Source organism: Stegastes partitus, unplaced genomic scaffold (assembly GCF_000690725.1).
Source record: "Stegastes partitus isolate 25-593 unplaced genomic scaffold, Stegastes_partitus-1.0.2 Scaffold1246, whole genome shotgun sequence".
Taxonomy (NCBI): Eukaryota; Metazoa; Chordata; class Actinopteri; family Pomacentridae; genus Stegastes; species Stegastes partitus.
Window position 1 is genome coordinate 152,059 of NW_007578977.1, and position 27,369 is coordinate 179,427.

A 27,369-nucleotide genomic window follows, 5' to 3' on the forward strand; every position below is an offset into this window, starting at 1 on the left:
ATCTTTTCTTGCAGGACCACATCAATCGGCTGTGTTTATCTACACTAAAGACTGCTTGGCTTCAGGGAGCATCTGTTTCAGCGAGCTCGCTTCACATGGTACGCTACAGTCGCATCACTTCTATGACTCACTGGAGCATGATGAATAACTGTTTTTGCCTCATTTACTCCCTTATTCTTGGTCTGCCACCCTCTTTCCACACAGCGTTTTGCAGACAAATGGACAGAAGGAGCGTCCGAGTGGTTAAATCCAAAAAGAATTATTCCCTTTTTATTGTTTTTTTTTTTAGTTATTTCTTGTGCTTTGTCGGTCTCATTTTGGGTGAAAGGTTATATTTTTAATGTTGTTTTTTTCATGTTTCCTCCCAGAGGAGCTTATATAACTGCAGGGGGAAAGAAAATCAATTGCTTCTCTCTCTCAGCAGTGGGAGCTGTCCACTAAGCTGGTGCTGAACGCTGTGAGCACCGGAGCTCATGTCTTAAAGGGGAAGATATACCAGAACTACATGATCGACGTGCAGGTCACCAACAGCAAACTGTATCGTAGAGCCACACGTTTACTCCAGGTATATACAATTCAACTGCAGACAGAATATAAATTCCAGTTTAACCTTGTTAAGTTTAGATATACTCACTGAGTAGCTTCTCCTGAATTGAAACACTGATGATGATAGGGGTTGTTTTGCCAGTGAAACTCCTGTTTGTGGGTGCCTGTGTGATTCTTTTCTTTTCATTTTTCATGGAAGACTTTTTTCTTATCATATTCACAACATGCCCTTGGAAGAAGATGTGCTTGGTTGTGTTTCGATATGTCTTTGTTTAACCTTTTATCATAATGAACAGTTTAGAAAATAAGGATCAAAATTGATGCAACACAATCTTTTATTTTTCCTTGCATTCCTCTTTCTTGTTAAAACCCAGCACCTACATCACCCACAATGCAACCACAGAAAGTTCAGTCGGACATTTCGGTGCTAGAAAGAGCTGCACCTTCTTCCACTTTCTCATTTTCAAACTTCTTCACTTCACAACTCCATCTGGAGATACAAGAGGCTTTACAGTACATGCTTTGTTTTGCACATACAGTCATACTCCCTGCTCCCTGTCCTTGACAATTCACAATAGAGTCCCTTTCACACATGTGCTTCTTTCTGTTTATCTGCTGGCATCAGAAATCGACGTTTCATGTCACTTTTCCATAAAGGCTGCAACAGAAATGTCACCAGATCAAACTTAGTAACATGTCAACAGCATCACTTTCAACGTGGCACAAGTCTGACCTGTATATCATCACAATAATAGGGAGGCACACACAACACAGGCTACTTTAAGCTGGATAAAGTAATTTATAGATGGACATTTTTGTCAGCCTCGGAGCAAAAGATACAATTTGTGTTCCAAAATCACAAACCACCTTCCTCATCCCCTTTGTCTGACAATTTTACATCTGTTACAAACTGAATCGTCCACAAACAGACCAGATTATTGACACTCACCAATACATTGGAACATTAACAGCTAAAGTTCAGTTTGTTGCTTGTTTTTAGGAGTTTTTCCTCTCAGTTTATTGAAAACCTGCAGCGTCAAGCAGCGGCAGCATCTCCAAAGAGAGAGATTTACACACACATGGAACAACAACTGTAACTTCATTAGCTAACTAACAAAGCTGTTGGGATATTTTCACTTTAATTGTAGTTCAATTCTGATCACACATGGACAGAATTTTCAGTTTTTAGGAACTCATACAAAAATTAGATATTAGTTATTTGATTATCGGTTTGATCAGCTGCTTTTAGTTTTGATTTAGTGTTGTATTAGTGCAATATTGTACTTTTCTCTCCGTCACTGTGGGTGATATGTTTGAAAGAAGCTGTGAGTGAGTGAGTGAATGACTGAAGCAGCAACGTAATCCATCACTGCTTCTTGTTAAGTAGTGGTGGTACGCAGCTTAAACTATATTTACCGACAGCAACAAATGACTTTTGTGGTCAGTTCAGTTTTGCTCCTTCCAGAAGTTATCCAGTCAACCGGAGTCACAATGTGAAGAAGCTCTTTTGAAGGCCATCTACCAAGTGGACGAGCTGACTCTGGACATTACATCCTCTGACGTCATCACGCACACGTGCACTGCCGCAACCAGGACCAAGGTACGGAAACGGGGAAGCACATAACAATATGACCTAAGGAGCTGGAAGCTGGTTGTATCATATCTTCTCTCTGTGCAGGTGGTCCCTCTGGCTTTGGTCTGTTTGCTGACTGGTTGCTCTCTCGACGAGGCGGAGTCTCGTTTGGAGCGGCAGCCAATCGTTAGGGAGGCTGTGGAGGCGTTGCTGTCGTAACTGACCTCAAAGTCAGGCTGAGTCTCCACAAATACAGTAGAGTCATGTCTTGAGTCAGTCCTTGCTTATTAGGTCATTAGTCAGCTTTATTGTCTCAGATGAACTGATTTCTACTGTGTGTAGAGTAAAAATGATACAGAGTTCTTCTTTATCTGTTCTTATTTAGATTATAAACTAATATCAGATTTAAACCCTTTCTTGAATGCGAAACCATGTTATAACCCAAGGGGGCAGACTTAAACCTTGAAAAAGTTTCATGAGTTAGAACTGACTCAGAACTACACTACTGTAAAACTGAATGACATTAAAAAGCCCAACACTGATACTGAGGTGATGTTTCGCTGACGTTTTCACCCTGTGTTCTGTAACAGTTTTGTGGAGGTAAAAGCTTCATCCCCATCTACCCACGTGATGTAAGTCAACCTCAATCCCCGTGTCCCTGCGTGGCTCAGTGCACACACAGAAACACACTCACAGGTACTGGATTAGTGCGACGTGTGTGTGTATCTTGAGAGCAGTTGAGCAGCTTTGGAAGCACCTTTGGAGCAGAGCCAGACACAGTAGGGAGGTACAGAGCAACGGCAAAACCAGGAAGGTAAAGTGCACATCAGGTCTGGATCAGAAAGCATTAGCACATAATGCTCGGCTCTTCAACTGTATGTGTGATAAAGTGGGTGCTGGTTGCCACCTAGAGACGAATACAAGCACTGTCACTGTATGTTTGATTGTCAGTTTAGTATACTGACTTTTTAGAATGATTTAACACGAAGCATCTGGTGCTCCAATTTTTAAAAAAAAAGTATGTCAAGTCGGCCTGCCAATGCTGATGTGATTTGATGTCATTCAACACCTGCAGGACAGATTAGAGGAAGGAAGAACCTCGATGACTGGCACACATTCATATCTAATTATGAGACTCTAAAGCCAGCGGGCGATTAGCTTAGCTTACAGAAATGACCTGGAATTTAGATTCCTCTTGTATCTTGCACGTCTAAATCACAGAAGTCGTAGAGACGACAGAGCTGTGGACAGAAACATATGTGTCACACAAGCAAAGCAGGTACTTGTGAGGGATAAAAAGTCAGAATAAGGGTTTTCCTCTGAACCACAGCATTAGAGGTGCTGGTAGATGGTGAGCCATGTTAGCTTTCTTTCTGTCAGATCCTATGCTAAGCTAAGCTAATAGCCCGCGAACCCTTGCTACATAGTTAATGCACACATTGGAGTGGTGATAAGCATATCCTTCAAAACTATTCCTGTAAATCTCATAAACTCCATTGGACTAAGCCTTTTTGTGTAGCCACCGACACGAATGTTTTAAAGTGTTTGGAATTTGGCCTTAGTTTTTAAAACTGGACATAATAAACAATGGTTGAATCTGACCCAGAACTCAACAACACTATGCATGCCCATAAAATAGCAACTTGTCAATCACAAGGTAGCCCTGCCCTAAAACATACTCTGCTTTTGAATGCTTTTCTTTTTTTAATTAGACCATAAAATACAGAATGAGCATCATGCTTAATTGGAAGAACGTTAAAACTAGTGACTGAAGCCATAAACTCATAAGGAAACTATTTACTGACATAATTAATCAAGTGACAAGTCGGATCATTTTCTCATAGACTTCTATCCAATAAGACTTCTTCCTGCAACCAGAGGAGTCGCCCCCTTCTGGCTATTAAAAGAAGAATAGAGGTTTAAAACACTTACACATCTGCTTCTCTTTTCAAACCTGGAGGCTTTTAGGTTTAAAGTGTTTTGGTGGCTCAACTGAACAAGAGTCCCAGCACCAACAAACACTGGTGAATTGTCAAAATGAAGCTAGTTTAGAGTTTTAGGATAGATACTACACCAGTGTGAAGTAATACCTGAGCCAAATCATCAAGAATGAACCCCCATAATAATAGGAGAATCGCCATCCTGTGCATTTATTTTATTTATGTCATTATTATTACATTCATATATCCATTTGTTCTAGGTACATGATGTTCATGTGGTGATGACAGATTAACGGACAGCCAAACGGACCAATAGCAGCATAGGCACACACACCCTCTTGATACTACAAATAGGAGGCTTTTGTGAAGCTGAGCAGTAAGAGATGAACTCAGACTCACTGTCCTGAATACATTCTAACATTTGCAGAGCATCTCTGCTCTAAAACAGTTGGGGAGTAAGTCTGGAGTGTAGCTCAGCTTTGTTCAGATTAAATGTCAGAAAATACTCCACGAGGGGCCTTAAAAAAGTATGATTTCCAGCATTTGAAAGAGCAGCTTTGATCCATTCCAGCTTCTTTAACAGGCTCTGTGATTCTCCCGGAGAGCCACTGACAGAGAAAAGACTTAACCGTGATTTCCCCTCCTGCTTCTGTCTACCTTCATAAAACCATGGATACAGTAAGGCATCAGTAACACACTTCACGCTGTTGTTCCACACACATGGCCGGTTATGCAAACCCCACCTGAATATACAGCATGTAACACGCGCCTAAGAAAAGCTCTTAAAGAAGCAGCAGAGAAAGATTTACGTCAACCTGAAGTTCAGACCGTCGCCTCCTGACGTTTCCTGCAGATATGCTCAGTGTCACATTGTGCAAATGTCTGAAATAGTTTCCTGGGAAAAGAAATGCATAAACAGTATGATTAGAGTAGGAGAACTACTTATACATAATGAGGAAATAGTTGTCAATAGTTTACACAAGTTTATAGGTAAAACACACCCTGAATGTCAAGAATTTAAAGATAATATGTTACTAAAACATAGCTTGGTAGTTGGAATAGAATACATTTTATGTCAAAGTAATTTATAAGTAACTCATATTTTGGGTAATATCTTGTTCACTTTCTAGCTGAAAATCACACAAGAAAATTACCACTTCTCATGTTTGTACGTTAAATATGCAGGTTTTCATTGCCAGAACTGACTAGCTTTATTTGTCATTATTTCTATTAATATGAATAATAAGATAGATGGAAAGTAGCTGCTGCTGCCCATTTGAAGCACCACACAGGGTTAGATTTGTGCTTCATTTTACAGCAGTTGGCAGACGATAAGACAAATGAAAGTAAAGATACATGGCACAAAACTCCCTTTAAAACTGAACTCCTACAGTGTTTTTTCTCATTAGTTAATTAGCTCTAGAGTCGTGGATGCAGTTTTCTGACTGCGGCTTCACATTTAGCACACAGACATGAGAGTGGTGTCAATCTTCACGGCGATCTCTCAGCGAGAAAGCGAACAAGCCTATTTATAACGGCCTACAGCTCGTGTATGTTTAAACAGAGGACTTCTTAACAGGCTACAGATTTAAGCTGGTCGTTAAGTAATAGCTAGGAGATGACCTTTCTAAAAGCAAGCTGGCCGTCCAGACCCCTGAGAAACCAGCACTGACTTGATGAGACAAGTCCAAAAAAACTAAACACAGAACTGATAAACCACGTATTCATACACTGGTTCTGTCTACCGAAACAGTCACGTCTAACATGTCTTCGAGGTACTTGGTATATTATTGGCTATATGATTCGATAAAACATTACACCTGTGATCCACAGAAAACAAAACTGAGTTCACGTAATTCACCCATAGGTGCCAAAAGTTTCAAAAATATATTGACATATGCCTTTAAAATTACAGTTAGCTTCAAAAATATACAAATAACCATTACAAATGTAATTCACACAGGATAAGGTGGTTTCAAGTTTCAGGTTTCTACAGTCACGGGGCATTTCTGCTGTAATGTAGAGCACTGTGACTCCTCCTACACCACGATAAAGTGCTTCAAGTGTTCAAGAGTATTCAAAACTACAGACTGGGACCAGTGCAGGTTTCCAGAGTTTCTGACCTTAGGTTCACTAAGTTCACCTGACGTATAGTCTTTCCAAGCACCCTGAGGAGTCCTCGTGTGAGTTAAAAGTTATCCAGCTCGTCATCCCCCTCTTTAGGTTTGCGGCGTTTGACCCTGGCAGGCGAGCGGCTCCTCCTGTTTCCCGTCCCCCCGCCGGTAGATGCCACTTTGGGCACCTCTATGGAGTCCACAGGGTTCGGGGTTGAATCGATGTCCTCCAGCGAGCCGGGCTGGGACTCCACAGAGGTCCTGGTGAACTGATGCAGAAGAGAACCATCCTCCCCTTTGTCTCTGCTCTCCTCAGGCTTGAGCTCCTCGACGGCATCGCCCTCCGCCGCCTCCTCCTCACCTTCGTCTTCGCCGCCGTCTTTCTCCTCCTCGTGTCCTGATTTGTCAGTGCCGGCGTCACTCGGACGTTTGCTGTCGATGTCTGAGTCTTCGGCGTCGGCTTCCTCTCCCTCGGTCACACAGACAGTCGGAGTGACTCCCTGGCCCTTAGGGTTAAACAAGATAACGGTAAATTAGTTCCGAGCAGTTGTAATTAACTAAATTGGGCACTAATGAGGCAGCAAAGTCAGTAATTTACAGCTACAAGTTAGTCGCATAGCAAGACAAAACTAATGAGTGCTATTAAAATTAGTTTCACTTTATCAGTGCAGGAGGGCTGCAGTAAAAACTGAATACAACTGAAGCTCAGCTGGTTAAATCTCTGAGGTGAGAACACGTTGATTAAAAGGGCGAGAACCTGTTGAAAACAGCTTTTGATGAAACAGTTGATGCCTGACAATAAAAGCAGACGAACATCAGAGGAAGCATTCTGTTGCTGCCAAACAAAACAGATTTGTTAAGGCTGTCTAATTGGATGGCCAGATTATCTTTTCCCACAGGCTTAGAATTAGTGTTGAGGCTGCAGTAGGTCAGATTCTGCTTTAAGGTACAGCAGGTACAGGTACTTTAACCCAGCAGTCATGTTCAGTGGTGCTTTAAGATAAAGTGCCAGAAAATATTTACACAGGAAGCAGCATTGATGTGTCCTGATGACTTTACTGAGATTTAATTTAGATTATATTTTACTTTAAAGAACATGTACTGTGGAGAAACAGGTAGTTCATAGTTATAATAGCTTTGTCTATTAGTGCAACATCGACTTGAATGAGTGAATACAATGACTGTAAAAAGTCAGGCTATTTAGGTAGTTTTGATGATTGTCTATCAGTAGGATAATACTATCCTTGTCAAAAAGTGTATCATTAAATTAAAAAACATACATTGATATAAGATGTAAAGATATGTTATGATTTAGTGTGTTATTCAGGGCTGTCATTACAATACATACGTGGGGGAGGACACACAGCGAACCCCGATTTGCAAATACACTCAAAATGTCCCCCACAATATATTAATAGAAAAATATACATTTCAAATCAAATAAAGTTTGCTGTACATACACAGTAGTACAGGCAAGATAAGATTATTCAACCAGCAAGTTTTGCGGAATGCACGTCTGGGATAAGACACTAAACGTTGACTGTCGCTGCCTCCCAAAGGGACCACTGTGTCCATGCACGGCGCCATAAAATAATTTAAAACATTTAAAAGAATAGCTGTGCTGGAACAGGCAACAATCCACAAAAAAAAACAAATGTTATCATAGTTTAAATGAAACATTTTATAAATATCTCAATGTTATGTTGAATTCCTGTTACAAGACTGAAATAGGAAAATGTAAAAAATAAATAAAAAGACAAAAAATACTAAAAAAAAACAACAACATCTAAATGTAATCTCATTTAAAATCGTTCAGAATGGCAGACATTGAAGTTTGAATTTTGATTCTGAATAAATTAAATGCCCTCAATTGTTGACACAAATCAATAAAGCTGCTGTTGTAAGCTACTATATTTTTAAAAATACAAAAGAATGTCCTTCTTTGCATTTACAACAATACTATTATGTGTTTAAAAAAAAAGCTTGAACAATCGTTTACATACTATTTTTAAATTTAGAAAAATAAAAATAAAATGTTCCTAAAAAACGTGGGTGTTTGTCAAACTGTGGAAGGTCAACATTGAGTCTGTAAACATGTTTGTTCTTTTTAATAATGTTGCTATGTCCCATTTTTTTATAATACTAATAGTAAACAGTGAGTGAGTGGATAGGAAAAACTAAAAGAGAAACTGCAATTGTCCGCTAAGTTTGAGTTCCATAGTTATGTATATCAAATCTCAGGTTTTTTTTTTTTATCTTTCTAAGAAAAACTTCTGAATAACCAACAAACGTTCTTCTGCACGTGGTTCATGTTTACCTGTGACGAGGTTCTCTCCTCCTCCGCTGTGCCCTCCTCCCCGTCACCTCCGTCCTCCGCCGACCCGCTGACATTTTCCTCCAACAACTCTTCCACCTGATCTGATTCTTCATTTGCTGCAGCGTCGTCGTCCTCCGTTTCCCCCGGTGCTTCCTGTTCCTCGCTTTCCCTGCCACTTGTTTCTTCCTCTTCTTCAGGCTTAGATTCAGACGCCTCCTCCTCCTCCTCCTCCTCTTCCTCACCTTCTCCATTTTCCGTTACGTCTCCTCCGCCTGCTGTTATCTCTCTCACTGTCTCCTTGTCGCTCTCCTCTTCGCCAGTTCCCGTCTCTTTCTCGTCCTCCCCTGTTTCATCCTCTCCTTCATCCTCTGCATCCCCCCCCTCTTCCTCCTCTCCTCTCTTTTCATCATCCGTGTTGACACTTGTTTCCTCTGCTGCCTCTCCCTCTTCTTCTTTATCGCTCTCCTCCTCATTTTTAGCACACTGACACTGGCATTCTCCCTCTTCCTCCTCCTCCTCTCCATTTTCTGACGTCTCATCTTCCCCAGCTTCCTCATCACCTGTTTGGCCCTCTTCTTCCTCCTCCTCCTCCTCATCAACATTTTCCTCCTTTTCGTCTTGTTCAGCTCCCGTCTCCTCCTCTTCTTTTGCCTCATCCTCATCTTTTTCCTGTTCTGCCTCCTCATCTTCCTCTGCAATCGTCTCCTCTAAAACAACATCAGCTTTAATATCCTCCTTGGTTTCATCTTCCTCCTCCTCCTCCTCCTCCTCCTCCTCTTCGACTACCCCTAAACTCCTCTCCTCCTCTTCCACAGTCACGCTGTCACTTTCCTCTTCCTCCTCCGCCGGTTGTGGTGTGTTCACAGGTGCAGGCGCCGGGCTTTTCTTCAGCTGAAGGATCTTGAGGAGGTCAAACTCCATCATCACAGGTGCTTCGGCCGCCAGCGGGTTCATTTTGAAAGGCCGAGCGGCCATTTTCTTGCGTACACAAGCGTCGCAGGGGCAGTACTCGTCATCGCTTCGCTGGTCGCTGAAGTCGCCCGTCATCTCTCCATCGCTGATAGAATCAGCCGTTTTCACTGACTGGTTCTTCATGACCTGAAACAAAAATAAATCATTATCAGTTTCACACCATTTAGCAGCAATATCACGTCAAGAGGATTGGTAGTTGAATTACCTTCAGCATTCGACGCCTCTTCTCTGTCATGGTGGACTCCCTGGAGAGGTTTGCTCCTTGCGGCGGCCTCGGCGACCTCCCTCCTCTCCCAGCTCGACCCTGAATCTTCCTCATCTCTCGCTCGATGCTGCTCTGGATGCGTCGGCTCACCTCGTCCTTCAGCTCAGAGATCATGGTGTCCAGGATGAGGCTGTCGTCCAGGTCCCAGCGCACTTTGAACTCGGCCATGGCAGTAATGTAGTGGTTCATGAACTGTTTCTCCAGCTTCTTCAGGAGGTGTAGTACCCACACCGGATCGGGGTCTTGGGAGAGTCTTTTGGCCAACGGTGCCCTCAGGACGGTCGGGGGAGTGCCTGAGCTCGAGCCTTCAAGTGTCTCTCGCTCGTTGTCAGTGGGGGATTTGGAGCCCTCGTTTCCAGAGCTCTTGTCCGATGACGAAGGGTTTTCAGTGGCTTTTGGGCTGTCTAGACTTTGAGGAGCTGCACTTTGTTCTTCACACTGCACCGAATCCTCTGCTGTGTCGACCTCTTCTCCGGCCTTCTCCACGGCCTCATCCCCATGGAGAGATTCCGTCTCTTTTGGAGGTGTTTCGTCTCCTCCTTGATTTCCATTGTCTTTCCCTGATCCGCCAGAGCCACTGCTCATATCCACCCCAGACGAGGACCTCGGTGGCGTCACTTGCTCTGGTTTACCATCCTTGGGGTCAATGTCTCTGGGTTCAGTGAGCCAGAGGGAGTGAAGGATGGCCATAATGTCCTCATACTGCTGGTTGCGGGCCTTGTTTTGGTCTGCAGGGCTAACTGCAGGCTCAATTAGCTGGAGCTGAGCCAAACAGTCCAAAAGCCCCCTGGCTGATGTGCTCAGTCTACGACCGTAAACCGGCGACACCTACACAAGACAGAAAATGTTCAAAGGATACAAATTACATACAGAAATTATGCTCAAATAGATGTCTTTTCCCACTGGCCAGTTTTAAACTTTTACTTGTAACTCAATTTAATGATTCCTCTGGTGCTTTGTGTGCTTTTGTTCATGTGGTTATGTATGTATTTTCTGTTCGTTACGTCTTTCCCATCAAGAGACAGCTTGACTGACTGATTGATTGGCGAGTATAATTTAAATTTGATTAGGATTTATTTGCTTGAAAATCATCATATGTGTAATATAAAATAGAACTTATTTCATTGTCACTGAAAGAATCTGGCTTACCTCAGGCAAGCTCCGACATCGACCAAGAGAAGAACTCAGAAGGACTTTCATCACGGCTGCAGAAGAATGCCAGTTCTTGGGCAGAGGCTCACTGCTCAACAGCAAAGCGTTGCTGTGACAGGAAGTCTCCTGCGCATCACCCGGAGCTGCATCTGGACTCTCCTCCTTCTGTGCTGCACCACATTTAGCTTCATCCTCGTTCTTGTCTTCCTCCTCAGGGCCAACGCTGCCCTCTTTGTCCACTTTCTCATCCTCAGGACTCTCCTCCTTTGCTACATCATCCGCGGGCGTCTCCGTCACCCTCGGCTCGTCCTCTTCCTCGTTGAATTCATCGCCCATCGCGAGCATGTTAGCAGGAATGCTCTGCAGCCAGTCGCTAACGACCTCATTAGGGGATGCGTTGGGCAGACAGGCAGGCGTCAGTTCCAGCAATGCCTCCTGATCCTTTAGGTTTCTGCTTCTGTGACTCTTCCCACTTTTCTTGCTCCTGGACTTGTCGCTGACTTTGCTGACTTTGGACTGCTGGCTGTGTGGGCGTGCAGCAGCCATGGTTTCCTTCAGCAGGTCAGCAGCAGACAGAGGTTGAGACAGAGTGCTTTCACTACATGTCTCCACTTTGCTGCCCGGTCTGGAGCCATGTAGGGGGCAGGGGCTTGAGGATTTGATAGGGGCTTCTTTCATCTTTACACTCCCGTTGTCGCTTTCTTTACTCTGCTTTGAGGCTTTTATTTTGGACTCTGATGGAGCTGAAGCTGCTGACTCAGGCCTGAGGCTACAGGGACTCTTGGAGCGGACGCTGGCTGCCTTGTTGTTTTCAACAACATCTTCCTTTCCTTTGGCTTCACTCGCTGGTCTACTGATGTTCTGGGTTTCATTGTCATTACTTGCTGAATCTGCAGCAGTTATTTTTACCACATTGGAATTCTTTGCGCTGGCACTTGCAGGGGATTTGCTCCGAACTTTAGCACTCGCTGATGACATTGCAGATGAGTTCCTTTTATTCGGGGCATCCAGATTGCTGGCGTTTGTTGTTGAAACCGACTTTACACTTTGTGTTTCAGCGTCACTTCCAGCTTTAGTTGCATTAGCATGTTTCTCTTTAGACTTGCTAGTAAGTGTCTGAGCCGCTGTCTTGCCGCTACAGTTACAACAAGACTTTTGAGATCTGCTGCTTTTGACTGAAACTGCACTGGCTGTTCTTTCTGTGTTTTGCTCCCCACCTTCTTCACCTTCTTCTTCACCCCCTCCTGGCGTTTCAATAGTAGGGATGTCAACCGCTGGAGGATTGTGAGATGAGGCGCTTTTTCTGCTATTACCATTCGACTTCTGTGACACGGTGGAACCTGTTCTATCCCCGTCTTCCTTTGGGCTTTTGGGGACATCAGGTGTTGCTGTCTTCACTTGGCCCTGAACTTCACTATCAGTGTTTCTGCTAACAGAAACGCTGGACTTACCGCTGTCTGAGTCGGCTGTTTCCTGGTCTTCCGGCAGCCCCAGAGAGACGGATCCTGATGAGTTTCGACTCAGCGGTTGCTCTGTGCCCCTTGATTCTCGTCCTGAAGCTCCTTCACTTTTCCCATCCTCGTTCTCTTTGGTTTTCTCAGCCTCCTTGTCCTCTCCCTCCTTTTCTTTGTTTGCTCCACAGTGACATTTGGATCTGCCAGATTTAGCTGAGACTGTGGAGTGAACTGACAAGGCACTGGGCCCTCTTGACTCTCTAGCACCGGGGCCCGGTAACAGCTGTTGCACAGGAGTCTTAGAACTTTTGTGGGATGCAGCTGGAGATTTGGGTGAGTGGGTCCGAGGTGAAGGTGTTCTCCGGGGTGAGAGTGTTTGGCCATGGGAGAGTTCGGGTGATTTACTTTTTGGTGGTTCATCATCCACTGTCTCCTCATCTCCATCTGCTGTTTCAATAACAGCAATATTGGCCGTTCCTTTATGATTCGACTTGTGTGATGAAGCAGATGATTTTCCTGACGCTGCACTCGGTGCTCTCTCTTTTGTCTCATCTCCCTCCTCATCAGCCTCTTCTGGTGTTTTAATTGTGACGACATTTGGATTTGTGAGATTCTTGTGAGAAGTACCGGACTTCACTGAAGACTTTGTCTTTACAGACATGGCACTTGCCACCCGCTCTTGATTTTCATCACTGTCATTTGGATTTGGAGATGCTGCGGTGTGGTTGGACCTCTGGGACTTGGATGACTTGGCAGAGATGTGTGATCTCCCTGACATGGCGCTGGGGGCTTTGTGAGACTTTGCAGAGGAAGCTGATTTCCCTGATAAAGCACTGGCAGCCCGCTCCTCCGCTTTATCGCCATCTCCTATTTCAGGACTTGCTCCTGTGTTTCCATTACAGTTACATTTATGAGATCTGGAGGACCTGGCGCTGGCTGCCCTCTCCTCCTTTTCCGATTTCGCTGACATTATACTTTCTGGCCTGTTTCCCTCAACCTCCTCTGTTACCTTTAAACTCGGAGATGCTGCTATTTCATTGCCATTACACTTAGAGTTGGATGATTTTGTAGACTTAGCAGATTTGTTTGATTTAACTGAACCACCAGACATTTGACTTGTCGCCCTTACCTCCCCATCTTGGCCACCTTCTGACCTGGGAGAAAGTGACCTTTCTGAAGCTTTTGCTGACTTCTGGGATTTATTAGACTTGGCAGACAGATTGGACTTTGCTGATATTGCACTCGTTGGTCTTTCCTCTGCTTCTTCTCCTTTTTCAGTTTCCTCTGTTATGGGTTCATCAGCTGCCTTACCACCTGGAGATGCAGCTTTTGCACAATGACTGCAAGTAGACTTGTTAGATGTGGCAGACTTTCCTGAAACATTCGATTTAGCTGATTTAGCTGATACGACACTATCAGGTCTTTCAACCTTTCCTGATTTGGCAGAAACATTTGACTTAACGGAGAGGCTACTGGGAGCTCTTTTGTTAGTGTCATCCTCTGCCACAGCTGTGTTGTCAGTCGGAGATGCAGCTTTCGTGCTTGACTGACAGCTGGACTTATGAGACTTGACTGAAGCACCAGTCTTAGCTGAAGCACCGGATTTGGCAGACAAAGAGCTGACTGCTCTTTCTGCAGTGTTCCCTCCCTCTGCTTCCTCTCTTGAACTGATGTCAGGAGCTTCAGATGTGCATTTGTGAGACTTGCCTGACTTGGCAGACAGGTTGGACTGAGCCGACACCGCGCTGGGGCTTCTCTCCTCCTCTTTTTCTGCTGCAACACCAGAGTTGTTTGATTTATTGGATCTGTGGCTTGTGGCTGAGGTGGCACTTGGAGGCCTTTCTTCTTCTTTTTCTGTTGACTCAGGACTGGATGTTCTGGAGACAGGTCTGGATTGTCTGCCTTCCATGACGTTTGATATGGCAGAGAGGCGCCCGTGATTGGTGAGGTTGGTCTTGTTGGATTGTGTTGAAACATCTGACCCAGCATCCTCACTGGTGTTGTTGGCAGTCTCTCGGCTGGGCAGAGGTGAGGCGGGGTTCGGAGAGGCTCTGTTGGAGCGACTGGACCTCTGTGATGCCCTGCTGTTGGATTCAGCGTTGACCCCACGTTTGCAGCCCCCACAATTTGAGCACACGCTGGATGCCCCTGACTTCTGGGAGCTTGCTGAAACTCCTGTGTGACCAGACAAGCCACTGACCGCCCTCTTTATCTCTTCATCCTCATCATCAGCTGCCCCGTCTTCATCTGATTTTGGGATCTTGGCTTCGCTTGCTTTAGACGCAGAGCTCGGCACTCGATCCATCTCATCTGCTCCAGCTGCTGAGCGAGGACTGGCTGCTCCACAGTTACAGGAGGACGCAGATACTGCCCTGCTGCCTCTCTCTTTTCCCTTGTGTTCAGTCGAATTGGCCGAGACGTTGCTTGCTGGGGATCGGGGCGGTTCATTGCTGTGGCAGCAATTAGAAGTGCTGGGGGGCAGATCGTCATCCTCATCATCCTGGTCCTCTTTCAGCGCTTGAAGCACATGTGAGGAGCTGCTTACTGCTGAGAATGGACGCTCCCCCTCGTCCTCTCTGCTGATTGGCCGAATGTTGCTATCCACGGCGACCACTTCACTCTGACTGCAGCACCGGCTCACCTTGCAGACCTCGATGTGGGTGCCTCCGTTCTGCTCCACCTCTACAGTGTGCTCAACCTGCTCCGTCACACACATCTCCTCCTGGACCAGCTGGCTCTGCTCTGAACCGGAGTCGCGGTTGGAGACTCGTGCTCGGCAGCGCACCACCCTTCTGGAGTTGCATGACGAGGAAGAGCTGGAGGAGTGTGTGTGTCTCATCATAGTGTGGCTGTGGCTGGATGTGTGTGGGGGTGGGACCGGGTGCTGGTGGTGGTGGCTGTGTACAGGATTTTTCCACAAATCGTACTGCTGTTCCTGCCTCTGGTAGCAACAGGGGCAATGCTCAGTCTCCATCACACACTGCAGAGGTTGGCTGGGATAGTCCATACTTTCTGGGTCAAACGACGTAGAATCGGGGTCAGAACAGCTTTCTGATTGGCCCTGTTGCAGGTAATGGGGCTGGGCTTGGCTCAGAGGACAACATTCGTTGGTCAGAGATGGGGATTTTTTAATTTGCGTGGACCACTGGATGGTCTCGTCGTTCTGGAGGCGAAAGCGTACCCTCATCTCCACTGAGAGGCTGCCATCTTTATTGACCAGAACACGCTTTTCAATGTCGTCGTTTGTAATCGCCGGTCTTGCCTGGGAGCCGGCGCTGACACCATTGCCATATGACTTTTCAGAAGACAAAGAGAAACGGGTGGAGCGGTTTGAAGAATCCGATCGAGGGTGGATGATGCTCTTTTTGGTTTCCAGACCAAAGTTCACTAAAAGAAAAGGCAAAAATTTGAAATAACTTTCTTTTATTTTCTGGCACTTTTTACAACTTTTAGATTTGTACAGTATCGATGTAAACGTGCCTATTTACATTTTGGCAACGCAACTCACCGTTTTTCTTGCTTTCATGTCCTTCGCTGTACTCACTGGCTCTGGACTGAGCTCCGTGAGGAGGGGACCTTATTCCTTGAGTAATAGGAGACCGGGCCCCATTTCCAGGAGTCCGGGGTCCAAGACCAGGAGACCTGCTGCCCAGACCAGGCAGTTTTTCCTCTGAGCTCTTCCGAATAAAGTTTACCAGCATTGGACTGAAGGCTTCCCGGCCGACACACACCAACACACCAGGACAAGTCATCAGGCTTTGTACGTTGTCAATCTGGAAACCAATTCACAAAGTGTCACAATTAGTTTTCACTAAACTATGCATCCTGCGCAATGTGAACACACTCAACATTGTAAGCACGCATTCAAATACAAATCATGTTTTACCCTGCGGCCCTCTGCAGTGTAGAGCTTCCGCACATGAAACTGCATCACCTCCGACACCTCGTCTAGAAAGGCTCCCAGACTCCTGGTCGACCTCCTGCTCAGCACGATGCTCCTCCTCAACCCCGGTTCACTGTTCTTTATCAGCAGGATCCGTCTCTGCCTGTAAGGCAAATGCAAATGTCCGGGCGGTGTTGTGGATGAGGTGTCAGGTCGCTGGGGCCTCCGGCTGTGATGGTACCAGATGTTTGGCCGTTTGCTGGCCAGCTCTATGTTTACTGGCTTAGCGTGGCGCCGGTCGGAGCAGAGGTAGCAGCCGCCATCTTGGAGCTGCTCCAGGTGTTTGATGGTGTGTGTGCCGCGAGGTGTGGTCACGGTCCGCACGCCAAACGGCAGGGGCACCTGTATGAGGACACATATACACTGTATACACATATCTGATGTATCCGTCTCTTTCTTATTATCCATCATTAGTGTGTCAAAAAATCCAGAAATCAAGAAAAAGGCAGTTTGAAAAGAAAGAGGGGTGTTTTCATGAAAAATTGGAGCAGCAGAGCAAATGCTGTTGCTAGCTAGGAAACTTAAAAGTGCATTACACTTCAACCTAAGCAGTGAGCTTCAAAAGAAATCCCTCCATCCCACTAACCTTTTGAGAAAGGTCGTCCAGCAGGGCATCGAAGCATTTGAAGCTTCGCTTGTGGACGGCCATCCTGACGCCCCCAAACTGGTTGTCGCCGCTTCTGTAGAAGGTGATCCGCTTGGCCGGGGTGGCTGTGGTCACATGGGTGGGGCGTGAGCTGGAGGGGGGTGGCGTGGGGAGCGGCGAGGCATGTTTAGATGGGGGCCGGGGGTCCCACATCCCTAACTGGACCGTATGCATGCTGTGATCTCACATACGCCTGAGGAATTGCACACAAAAACACAGCACTTAATCTAAAGAATAAATGTCACACGGTCTCAAGTAGTAATCAGGGTGTTTAATTGAGGATTCAGGACAGGACATCCACTAACAGGACTACCTGACATGTCAGGGTGTTACATGTTCCATTCGGCTCAGTCATTCAGTCAACAGTCACAAAACGTTTTATCGTCATTTACAATTATTTGTGATCACATTAAGTCATCTGCAATCAAACCTGAAAGCTGTCAGGTTAAAAAACATCGATCACAATGTCTGAAACACAAGCTCTCTTCTGTGTTTAATTAAATTTGAGCTTGAAAAACCCATGAACTTGCTTCAGTCTTCAACAGAAAACAGTAATTTACTGTAAACTGACGCTATCACATGCAGCTACATGCACACCCATATAGATGTTAAAGACACGGCGAACTGTAACCGGCTATTTTTAGCGGCGCGGCCTAGCACACATCTAGAAATCCTATTTGGAACAGACGTTTCTATCCTGCTTCAGAACAGCCAGCATAAACCAACTTGCATAATATATGGCGTGTAATAAGCATGGTTTCACTTTTAGTCACGTGCAAAAGTAATAGTTTTATCTTTACTCCTGCAGGTTTCAGGGGGCATTTGTGTAATTGTATATTCACATATATGCTGACGGAGTTAAAAAAAAAAAAAAAATATATATATATAAACAAACCAAAAACATATAAAACCCCAGTTTGAACTGTACAACAAAATACAAAAATCATGTAACATATATGAGGAGATAGAAGAACAGACTGCGGAATAAACAGGCCCGAAAACCAGCAGAGACAACAGCGATCGGCTCTCGTCCAGAGTGAAATATCACTTCTTATATTTGGCAAAATAAAACAACTTTAATAACGTGACCCTCAACTGTTCACGGTAATGACTTTCAATAACCTCTGTAAAAAGGTGAACGCCATCAGCAGGCTTAGGAGGCTTTTAAGTCCCATGTAGCTGGACTTGAGGCCAAACTGCTGCTCTTAGCTGTAGACGCTCCCAACGTGACACTCTGCCTCTTAATCCCTCCACAGCTCCGTCTTTCTTAACAGCCTTACAGCTAAATTATCGCTCTATGTTGTCTCGAGGATTCAACCACAAGTTAACCAAACTGTATATAAATTTGCAATGGCTACCAAACAGTTTGCGAATTGAAGTTTGAAATCATTTCTGCGCTTAGGCCCAAACAGGCAACTTAATCATTTAAGGTTACATTAAATGACTGTATTATCAATATTTCATGCGTAATTTGTCTCATGATTGTACTCATTTAATCATTACATCCCTAAAATGTCAGAAAATACTGTAAAATAATTCCCAGGGATGATGTGAGGGGTATAGGAACAGTCCTATAATCAAGAATAGCCAAGATACATCACATGTGACAAACAAAGCTGCAGAATTTTACATTTAAGAAGCTGGAATTGGCAGATAATTCTCACTTTTGCTTTTAAAAATACACAGAATTGACTAATTGATTGTTTTCGAGGACGCTAAATAAGTCGATGTCGTCACAAAACACTACCTGAGCATTACAGCAACAGGTTGAGACACTTTTTTTTACAATAAATTAGCAACAAGAAGCATTAACAGTATATTCTAGGTAACTGCAAGTGTTCTCTAGTACTATATTACCAGCTGTAGATCAGAGTTTAGCACGTTATACCAACAAAGATTAATTTCCCACCCAGCTACTATCATCTAATGTTAACTACAGACCCATTTTTACACCTAAAAACCACTTTGAACCACTTTTTCAAAGAACAAAACCAATGGCTACCACTCATTACCAACCGTTTATCTTTTACTCACATATTCAGGAAACATGATCCAAAGAGACGTGGAAAAACTGAGGAGAAATCTGTGGATATCTACGCAGGGTCTGACGGGTTTGAGTCAGACCAGGAGTTAGTTGTGTGCGTATGATGTACAGCAGAGCCCCCGGTTCCACGGCTCGCTGGGTAAAATGGCAGCCGGTAATCAGGCGCAAGAGTGGGAAGGGGGGGAAGGGAGGGAGGGTGGTGGATGGAGAGCAGAGAAGACAGGAGGCTAAGGATAGAAAGAAAAGCCTGCTTAAGAACCTGTGGAGATGTGTGTGTGACAGAAGGAGGGGGTTGCTATGGTGAAGCCAAGATGGTAATGAGACAAGTGACGCCCTTGTGCACTCAGCACCTGAGCAGCAGAAGAGGAACATGTTAATTTGCAATTATGGGGGTATTTTTTTTTAACAAGCAGACAAACTAACAATTGCAAATACATGGAGGATGATTTGCTTGTTGGGAGTTACGTGAGCAAAATAACAATAAGCTGAAGGAGAGAGTCAAACAAAAAAAATCACTTCATGGAGGTGTGTTTGCGCAGACAGAGCGAGGGGATACTGAGGTTTTTCCTTTGAAATGTGAGACATGAGGTTCCCCCCTCCTGTCTGTGTCTTCCTCACACACACACTCTGATGGAGGTGGAGGGAGATTGTAATTACAGACAGTCTGTCCAGCAGCAGGGTGCCTCCTGTGTACAAATCACCTAAAACACCAACTGCTCCTCCTGAACTGTGTCACGGCAAAATACGATTATCGCCGGCCGGGAAATTGATCGTGAAAACATCGTCTGTCGATCATCCCAATCAGGCTAAACACTATTATTGTGTCTCGTCTCAATTTTGTTTGTTTGACAAACTGATATTTGTGGATTTAATGGTGGAATATGACTTGTGGAAAAGGGTTTTCCTCAGTTGCAGTATTCAGATCATCTACCGAAATAAAACTAATGTCACGATGCAGAAGGGAAAATGTTGCTTGGGTGAAAGTATTAAAAGTAAATTACGGTCAAAGTATCAAAAGTACTGGTATATATATATATGCCAGTGTTATATATCACTGAATTATGTTAGTATTTACATGTAAGCTGCTCAGGATGAAGCTTGCCAGAGCTACTGTATGAGGGGACTCATTACATTCAGTATAAAATATATTAATCATCATGTATGTCATGGGGCAGGAGGTAGATTTTTTTCCCTCAGAAATGTAGATGATATGTGACAGTATGTTCGTATCCTGCTCCCAGTGGTCCTGCCACGTTTGTAGTGCTCTCCGTAACGCTGGATCTCCTCAACTTCAACTTGAATGGCATTCTGGGGAAGATGGGAGAATTTGCACTGTGCCAAATCTGGCAAGTTGGTAGAGAGTGATGATTTTGTTGTTAAAAAAAAAAAAGTGTCATGATGGAGCACCTAATTGCACCACAGATCATCTTTTGAACTGTGTTTCCTCCCTCAGACGCCTCGGGGTGTTCCTGGGGCGCCTCTGACCTGATGTGTCTTCGGCAGACTTGGAGACTCTTCCTTTGTGAAGCCTCTTTGTCTGCATTGTAGCTGTAAACCCAACTCTCATCACCAGTGATGGTCCTTGGCGTGAAGGTTTGGTCCTCACATGTGCATAACGCTCCACCTCGTTGTTTCAGTGTACAATTTATCCTCTTTTAGCCACGACTGCTTCTCTAAGCAGCAGCCCAAACTAGCTGACATCTTGGCTGATGAGCCAAAACAATGAGCTTAAAGATGCTACAACACTCACTGATGTGTGATAATTAGAGGTGAGTTCATCAATACAGGTGACCCCATTACATTACACATGATCCACTGGTAACACAAAATAATTAGAGCAGCTTTAATTCACTAAGTAGCATCATCAAATATATATATAACAATACAGAGCTGAAATTGTTAAACTTCCAAATTCAGTAGAGTCATATCTACAACTGCTGTTCATCTTGTTGTCGAGCTGAATGAGATTTACTCACAACAACAAAACAAACAAACAAACAAAAGGGATATTCTACTGAGCAAATTGTTGCGTAATTGATATTTATGTAACTGCTTGTTTCATCAGTGTGTGTCTGCTTCACAGCTTTAATGAGAGACAGAGGAAGAGTAGGTGGGCCTCAGAGGATTCTGGGTAGACAAGAAGTCAGGGATGAGTAGCTCCTGTGCTGTCAGGAGCCAGGCATCAAAGTGAAGCGTCAGGCAGCTGGTCTGTGGAAAAACAGTCGATGCTAATGGATAGTCCTTGTGGATACACCGAGAAACCTGTGAGTTTGTGTGTATTTCATAGGAACGCAGAGGAAGAGACTCCATCATCCTGCAGCACCACTTCCTGCTGAATGATAGAAGTCACTTTTCTGCTCCCTCTGTCTGTCTGATGGGTTCAGTTAGAAGATAGAAGAGGGATTATATCATGTATGGCCTACTTTAGATGGTCCACTCACTCCTCTGTGTACAGTCCCTCCTGTCTCTGATCCTATAAGCAGGTGTGTGACTCACCTCCACAACTGGATCACACACAAAGAAACACTGTAAACACAGTAACATTAGTGCGAGGACACCGCCTCCTAAACACTGTAGAAATACGGGTTTGCGTTAGTTTACAGGCTATAAAGCAACAGGTGTGAAGAGGAAGAAAAAAAGAGGGCAGTCTTACCTATATGGGCGCGTGGAACGGCAGAAGATCGATAATCGATTATAGACCCAGACAGTTCTGATACTGAGGTAATAAATCCAGGTGCAGTCAAGAGCAGGAGCGGACATGAACAGAGACAGCATCGGGCAGCGCGGCGCTGCGGCTTCAGCCTCCCGGACAGCGGAGATCTGAGGAGGCGCATGTTCACACACGCGGCAAGCTAGAGGTGTTCAGCGCAAAACAGGATGGTGTAGCCTTTCAAAATAAAGCGTCTTCCGTTTTTAGTTTGGCACAAAAAATGCTAGCTTGACAGAATAAGGTTTTGAAAAAAATAAACAGTAAGACATGATTTGCAGGATAAATTTCCAAATTCACAGACGTTAAAGAAAACATGACAACATACTTTCCTTACATTCAGCTGTCAAAGCCCTGAAGCACTCTTTGCTTAGTTATAAGTTGCTCACTAAGCATAAATTAACTTTCTATAAAGCAGACTAACTTTATTTATATATATATATTTAGTTAGTTCGTTAGTTGGTTAGTTTTTAACCTTTTTATTTTTAATTTTAAAAACAAACAAACAAACAAACAAAAAACGATTTACTGTTATTTTAAAGATGTCCCCTTTATTGTTAAGTCACGGATACTATCCAGAAATATCCCAGAGAAAATGTATTAATTTATGTATTAATTGTTAATTAATGCATAATTAATACATAATTAATGCCCACAGAATATGGATTTTAAAAAACAGTAGTTTGTTCTGTTACAGTGTTTGAGTGTAGCATGACATTGTTTTAATAGTAATTTGTTCTTATAGACATCTGTCTTCATATATATATATACATATAATTTTACAGATACTTGCCATTATTGCCAAGAAAAATGTGTTTAAAATGGTAAATAATTTTTTGACTGTTATCCTAAAGAGCTTCCCTGATTTGTTAAACTAAAAACAAAATCTAGTAAAATCACAGAAAAAGTATTATTTTCCATGTTGACAGTAAACTGTAAAAATGTGCACATTTGTAGTTTTAAAATAGCAATTGGTTCTTTCACAATGTGTGACTGTAACGTTCCAGTGTTTTATTCTATTCAAATCTGCAAGATATTTGCTTTTTTTGTTTTTGTTTTTACCATTTGAACAGTTGTTGAAAGTTACAGTACATTTTTTTTTAAGTGTGTCTTCTTTGGTGCCCTGGCTTAGCTTTTCAGTAGGCTTTTTTTTTTTTTTTTTTAAACTGTGTGCACGATATTCACCAGAACCACGTTTCTAACAGTTTTTCTAACTGATTTTAATAGAGTCTAATGCACATGTGTAATCCTGTAAACCTTTCATCTTATGTGACAGCTCACATCTGCTGAGGCCTTTATATACTCAAATAAAATGAAGTTTAATGACGTGACTGAATGATTTTTCAAAAAGCCTGTGACACCTTAGTGATTAATTATGCCACATCACAGGATACGGTTTGTCAACTGTCACTTTCTTGGCTCAGTAGCGGGGTCTACTCCCTTCTAATGACACACAAATAAATATAGAGATCCTTCGAGGAACATTCCCTAGGGACCCCTGTTTTCTCTTTCCTTGGCTTTATACAGTGGAAATCAAAAGGAAGAGGCAGAAAAAAGAAGAAGAGAGGGGGGAGAAAAGAGAGAAGAGGGGTGGGATTCTTTCTAAAGAGGATTAAAGCTGCCTGAGCCATCTGTGGACCCGGACTGATAAGCCCTGTTACACGATCAGTTACAAACTCACTGACAACACCAACAGTAACAGAGACTTGCTGCTCCTTCTGTCCCTCAGCCTACAAACATCCCATAATAATAAACTGTTCATTTAAGCAGCCACCATGAACAACAGGTGTCAGCTGAACTCTTCAGGCGAACAGCTGCAGGTCTGTAATATGTTACTGATAGTTATTATATTCTAATATAAATACATCATATGATTCTGATATTTTGGCAGTGATTAATGTGAACTCTGCATCCTCATTCCAACAGCCGCTTGACGTCGCACGTAAATATACGTCATCGCGTCGAAAGGGACCCACGCCCCGCCTACTCGCCTGCGTCCGTCTCCAATAGCAACCAAGTGCCCGTGTGTCGTTTATCCAGGATGGATTCCCTCACAGAGAGTGAAATGACACAGATATCAAGACTCCAGGTAGGCAGGCATCGAGTTAGCACCCAGAGCTTTGATTTAAGTGATACAAACACAAAGTCGATTTATAATAGGGTGCAGAGATACATGTAATCGACCAAAAAGTGAAGTAACCGAGCAGGAAAAGAGTGTTAGCACGAAGCTAAGTCCTCCACTGTGTTGTGGATTAAGCGCATCCTATTTCGTCTTGGCACACAAAACTGTCTGATTTGTTTTTGGGGGACTGAAAGATTAAAAACTAAATCTGTGTAATTTCAATTATGTTAGCTCAAAAAAGATCAGTGTAGTAAGTCCATACGGCTGCTAGAACATAATGCTAAATATGAACCATTTTATGCTAGCTTATACAGAGAAAAACCTTTAACTTTCCTTTACTGGTCATGAATGAATATAAACTACAAAGCTGTGGCACAGAATTGACCTTTACTGGTTCCATGTCGAGAAATTTAAGTGTCACAGCAGTAGAAACAAGCAAAAATAACAAATAATAACAACAAACAACCTCAAAGCAAATAATGTATAGTTCACATATGTAAGAAAACCACAATGTCATATATACTGTTATGGAGGACAGGAAATGAGTATAAATACACTTGGAAATATGTAAATAAATAAGTTAATGTATGTAAAAAATAAATACATAAACACGTGCAGAAATAAACTAAATGCAAACATATTATACAGACAAATAGGGGTATAAATAAGACATTAAATTTAGAAACAAAAAAAATATAAAAATACATCAGTATGTGTGGAAACATCCATCCATCCATTATCTATACACCGCTTAATCCTCACAATTTAGAATCACCAATTAACCTCAACATGTTTTTGGTCCTGTGGGAGGAGGCTGGAGAACCCGGAGAGAACCCACGCTGCACGGGGAGAACATGCAAACTCCACACAGAAAGATCCCGGTGCCCCTACTGGGGCGCAAACTGACGACCTTCTTGCTGCAAGACAACAGTGCTAACCAACTGCACCACCTTGCAGCCCCAGTGTGGAAACATTTTTTAAAAATACTTGAATGTATAAGTATATTAAGTATATCAAACAATGCAGAAACAAATACATGTAAAAAAAAAAAAAAAAAAAGCATCAATGAGTGTAGACACAAAAACTGTAGAAATAAATCAGTAAATGTAATTAACTGCATAAATGTAGAAATAAGTAAATGTAGAGGTGCATAATAAATGTAGAAACAAATAAATTATTTTTTGAATTAATGTAGAAATATCTAAACAAATACATAAATGTAGAACTAGAGAAATAGCCCAAATGAAAGCTGATGTGTGGAAATATAGAAATAAATTCAAAATGTATTTATTTATTTATAGAAATATTTATGTATTAATTTAAACACATTTAAGTCATTTTTCATCCTCCATACTTCATGAGCATCTACTATATATAGCACAATACATGAGAGAACAAAAATAAAGGGAGCTAAATACTCTTAACACCAAACACAAGAAGCAGCTATAATGACGCACTTGTACAGTATCAGCAAAAATAATGTGTGAAAAGAATGAATGAATCATGCAACGCCAGCAGTACACAAGGTTAACAGCTGAATTATGGGATTGAAGAGTTAAAGCTTTGCTTTTAAAATGTTGCTTATTTATTAATGCTTCAGTAATTTAACAATAAAACAGTGTTGGTGAGTACTTTGGAATACAGGACTTAATCTAATAAGCTTTTTTTTTAAATGCAAATTGCTACTTCTTTGTACATGACATATTGTTGCTGCTGTATAACTCTTTATTTTAGAGAGATGCTGGCGTGCAGATGCTCAGCTGTCACTTCTCCTGGCCTGAGTTCTCTGACGAACGGCGGGGCTTCCATCAGGAGTTTGTATATGACGTCGCTACGTTCGCTGCAGACCGTGGATTCTCCTGGTCCAACGTGATCCGGGCAGCTGTGACTGCTAAAGACATGTTTCCACAGCTGGATGGTCAGAGCAAACAGCAGTGTGCTTTACAGAGGGCTCACAGGTGACACAGTGCACTGTAGCACTGTTTGTTCTGATAACTGGCAAAGAGCAGCAAAGGATTCAACTGTTGTTATGTGTTTTTAATTTCATTGTAGTGAATTCCCTGTGATATAAAGCTGCAACAGATTCTCTCTGTTGTTTTTTAGGGCATTTTTCCATAACAGAAATGCACAAATTTCACATGAATGGCTGTCATTGTCATTCACCTAAAACAGATGTTCTTTTTCTACCCCAAATTGGAATGAGTCATCTGCAGTGACTCATTCCCCACGTAGCTTATGAAAACGTTCTTCATGCACTATTAATAACACAAGTCTATCACACTAGGGCTTGGAAACTATTTTAGTTTTGGAGTTATGTCCATTTTGACAGCCACAGAACACAAACTTCATCTTATTTTGCTGGGTTGTAAGTTTAATAAACATCTCCTGGGGACTCTGGACTTTCTTCCATCCATCAGATCTCAATGGAAACAAACTGCTGTCCATGCTGAGAGATGTGCTGTGTGAGCGTTTACCAAACCTTACTCCTGTGCACCGACACGAGCTCACCCAGTACCTCACAGACACCTGCTTTACCCGGCAGAGGCTTTTCCAGGCGGTGGTGGATGGAGCTGCTGACGTGTCCATCGTTCAGCTACACCTGGAGGTGCAGCTGCCACCAACGCCCTGTCCTCTAGTACAGGTGAGAGAAAACCTTTAAGCAGTGGCTGACATCATCTATCTATCTATCACACTGGTGTTGTAAAATACAGGTTAAATTCTCTCAACTTAGGTGATCACAGTATTTTCAGCTGCGCTTTGAGTTTAAATAGGAGCATGCTAAAATGTCAGAGACAGGGAGCATTATAAACATACCTGCTGAACATCAACATGTTCGTGTGCTGATGTTAGCATTTTGTATCCTCACAGACTCACTACAGCACGATTGTAGACTCTTGATCACCTAATGATCACCACAGGGAATTTACATCAACAGAAAAATGTGTCTTGTGGCTTAATTTGCCAACAAAGGAGCTGTCCAGTGGGTTATTTAATGCAGATCATTATCTGCTAGTGTTACAATGGTTTTAATGCATCTCCTCATTTGTCTTATCTTCCTTAAGTGGCCCCTGCTGATTAGTCCACTGTCCTTATGCTGCAGGGCACAGACCTGCATGAGGGGGAGGCTCAGCAGGATCTAGCTAAAGTCACTTCAGAACTGCAACAGAAAGAAGAAGAGCTGAGAAGTCTCCGAGAGGGATCATGGTTCACTCTCAGCAAGGCCGGCATGCCAGAAGATGAGCATCTGGACAAACAGGTAGGACTCACAGACAGATTTAAACTGAAACCAGTGGAAGCATTTGGGATCCTGACATTGTTTGTGCCTGTGTGCACAGAGCATTTTGGAGGTGGTTCATGCAACACTGAGGACCACAAAAGAGCAGATAGAGGCAAGTTTGAACCAAGAGGTCACCCTGCTCGGTGAGATCCTGCAGCTCAAAGTGCAGCACGCAGCTTTGGCCACTGGGAGGCACCACAACACAGGTCACACCAGCCGACGTCCAGACACACCAGCAAAAGCAAAGCATAAAACAAGAGTAAAAGACACTGGAAATGCTGTGTGACCTCAGAGAAT

At 43.3% G+C, this 27,369-nt stretch overlaps 3 protein-coding genes across 3 annotated transcripts in view; 2 read left to right on the forward strand and 1 right to left on the reverse strand.

Moving 5' to 3' along the window:
• gckr (glucokinase (hexokinase 4) regulator) overlaps positions 1–2,633 on the forward strand; it is a 10,822-nt gene extending 8,189 nt beyond the window's left edge. Inside the window, exons 16-19 of the mRNA XM_008297773.1 lie at positions 15–98; positions 425–565; positions 2,012–2,146; positions 2,225–2,633. Coding sequence (XP_008295995.1) covers positions 15–98; positions 425–565; positions 2,012–2,146; positions 2,225–2,338 — 474 coding nt within the window. The 3' untranslated portion in view covers positions 2,339–2,633. The remainder of the gene's footprint in view (positions 1–14; positions 99–424; positions 566–2,011; positions 2,147–2,224) is intronic.
• Positions 2,634–6,247: 3,614 nt separating this feature from the next.
• rp1l1a (rp1 like 1a) lies at positions 6,248–17,096 on the reverse strand. Its single transcript, XM_008297776.1, has 8 exons — positions 16,863–17,096; positions 16,220–16,618; positions 15,842–16,106; positions 10,877–15,720; positions 9,668–10,555; positions 8,929–9,588; positions 8,491–8,880; positions 6,248–6,679 (listed from the first exon to the last, which is right to left on the reverse strand). Exons 1-8 carry the CDS (start codon positions 17,094–17,096, stop codon positions 6,248–6,250), a joined length of 8,112 nt encoding a protein of 2,703 aa, XP_008295998.1.
• A 6,618-nt stretch (positions 17,097–23,714) lies between these two features.
• On the forward strand, positions 23,715–27,358 carry cunh8orf74 (chromosome unknown C8orf74 homolog). The gene is made up of 5 exons (XM_008297777.1): positions 23,715–23,762; positions 25,530–25,713; positions 26,213–26,436; positions 26,896–27,051; positions 27,131–27,358. Exons 1-5 carry the CDS (start codon positions 23,715–23,717, stop codon positions 27,356–27,358), a joined length of 840 nt encoding a protein of 279 aa, XP_008295999.1.
• The last annotated feature ends 11 nt before the right edge of the window (positions 27,359–27,369 follow it).

Coding starts and splice junctions, on each gene's coding strand:
- rp1l1a (XM_008297776.1), bottom strand. CDS start 17,096: ATGCATACGGTCCAGTTAGGGATGTGGGACCCCCGGCCCCCATCTAAA. Junction 10,556..10,876: donor GATGTCGGAGCTTGCCTGAG/GTAAGCCAGATT, acceptor TGTCTTGTGTAG/GTGTCGCCGGTTTACGGTCG. Junction 6,680..8,490: donor AGGAGAGAACCTCGTCACAG/GTAAACATGAAC, acceptor TTTAACCCTAAG/GGCCAGGGAGTCACTCCGAC.
- cunh8orf74 (XM_008297777.1), top strand. CDS start 23,715: ATGGATTCCCTCACAGAGAGTGAAATGACACAGATATCAAGACTCCAG. Junction 23,763..25,529: donor CACAGATATCAAGACTCCAG/GTAGGCAGGCAT, acceptor TCTTTATTTTAG/AGAGATGCTGGCGTGCAGAT. Junction 26,437..26,895: donor CGCCCTGTCCTCTAGTACAG/GTGAGAGAAAAC, acceptor CTTATGCTGCAG/GGCACAGACCTGCATGAGGG.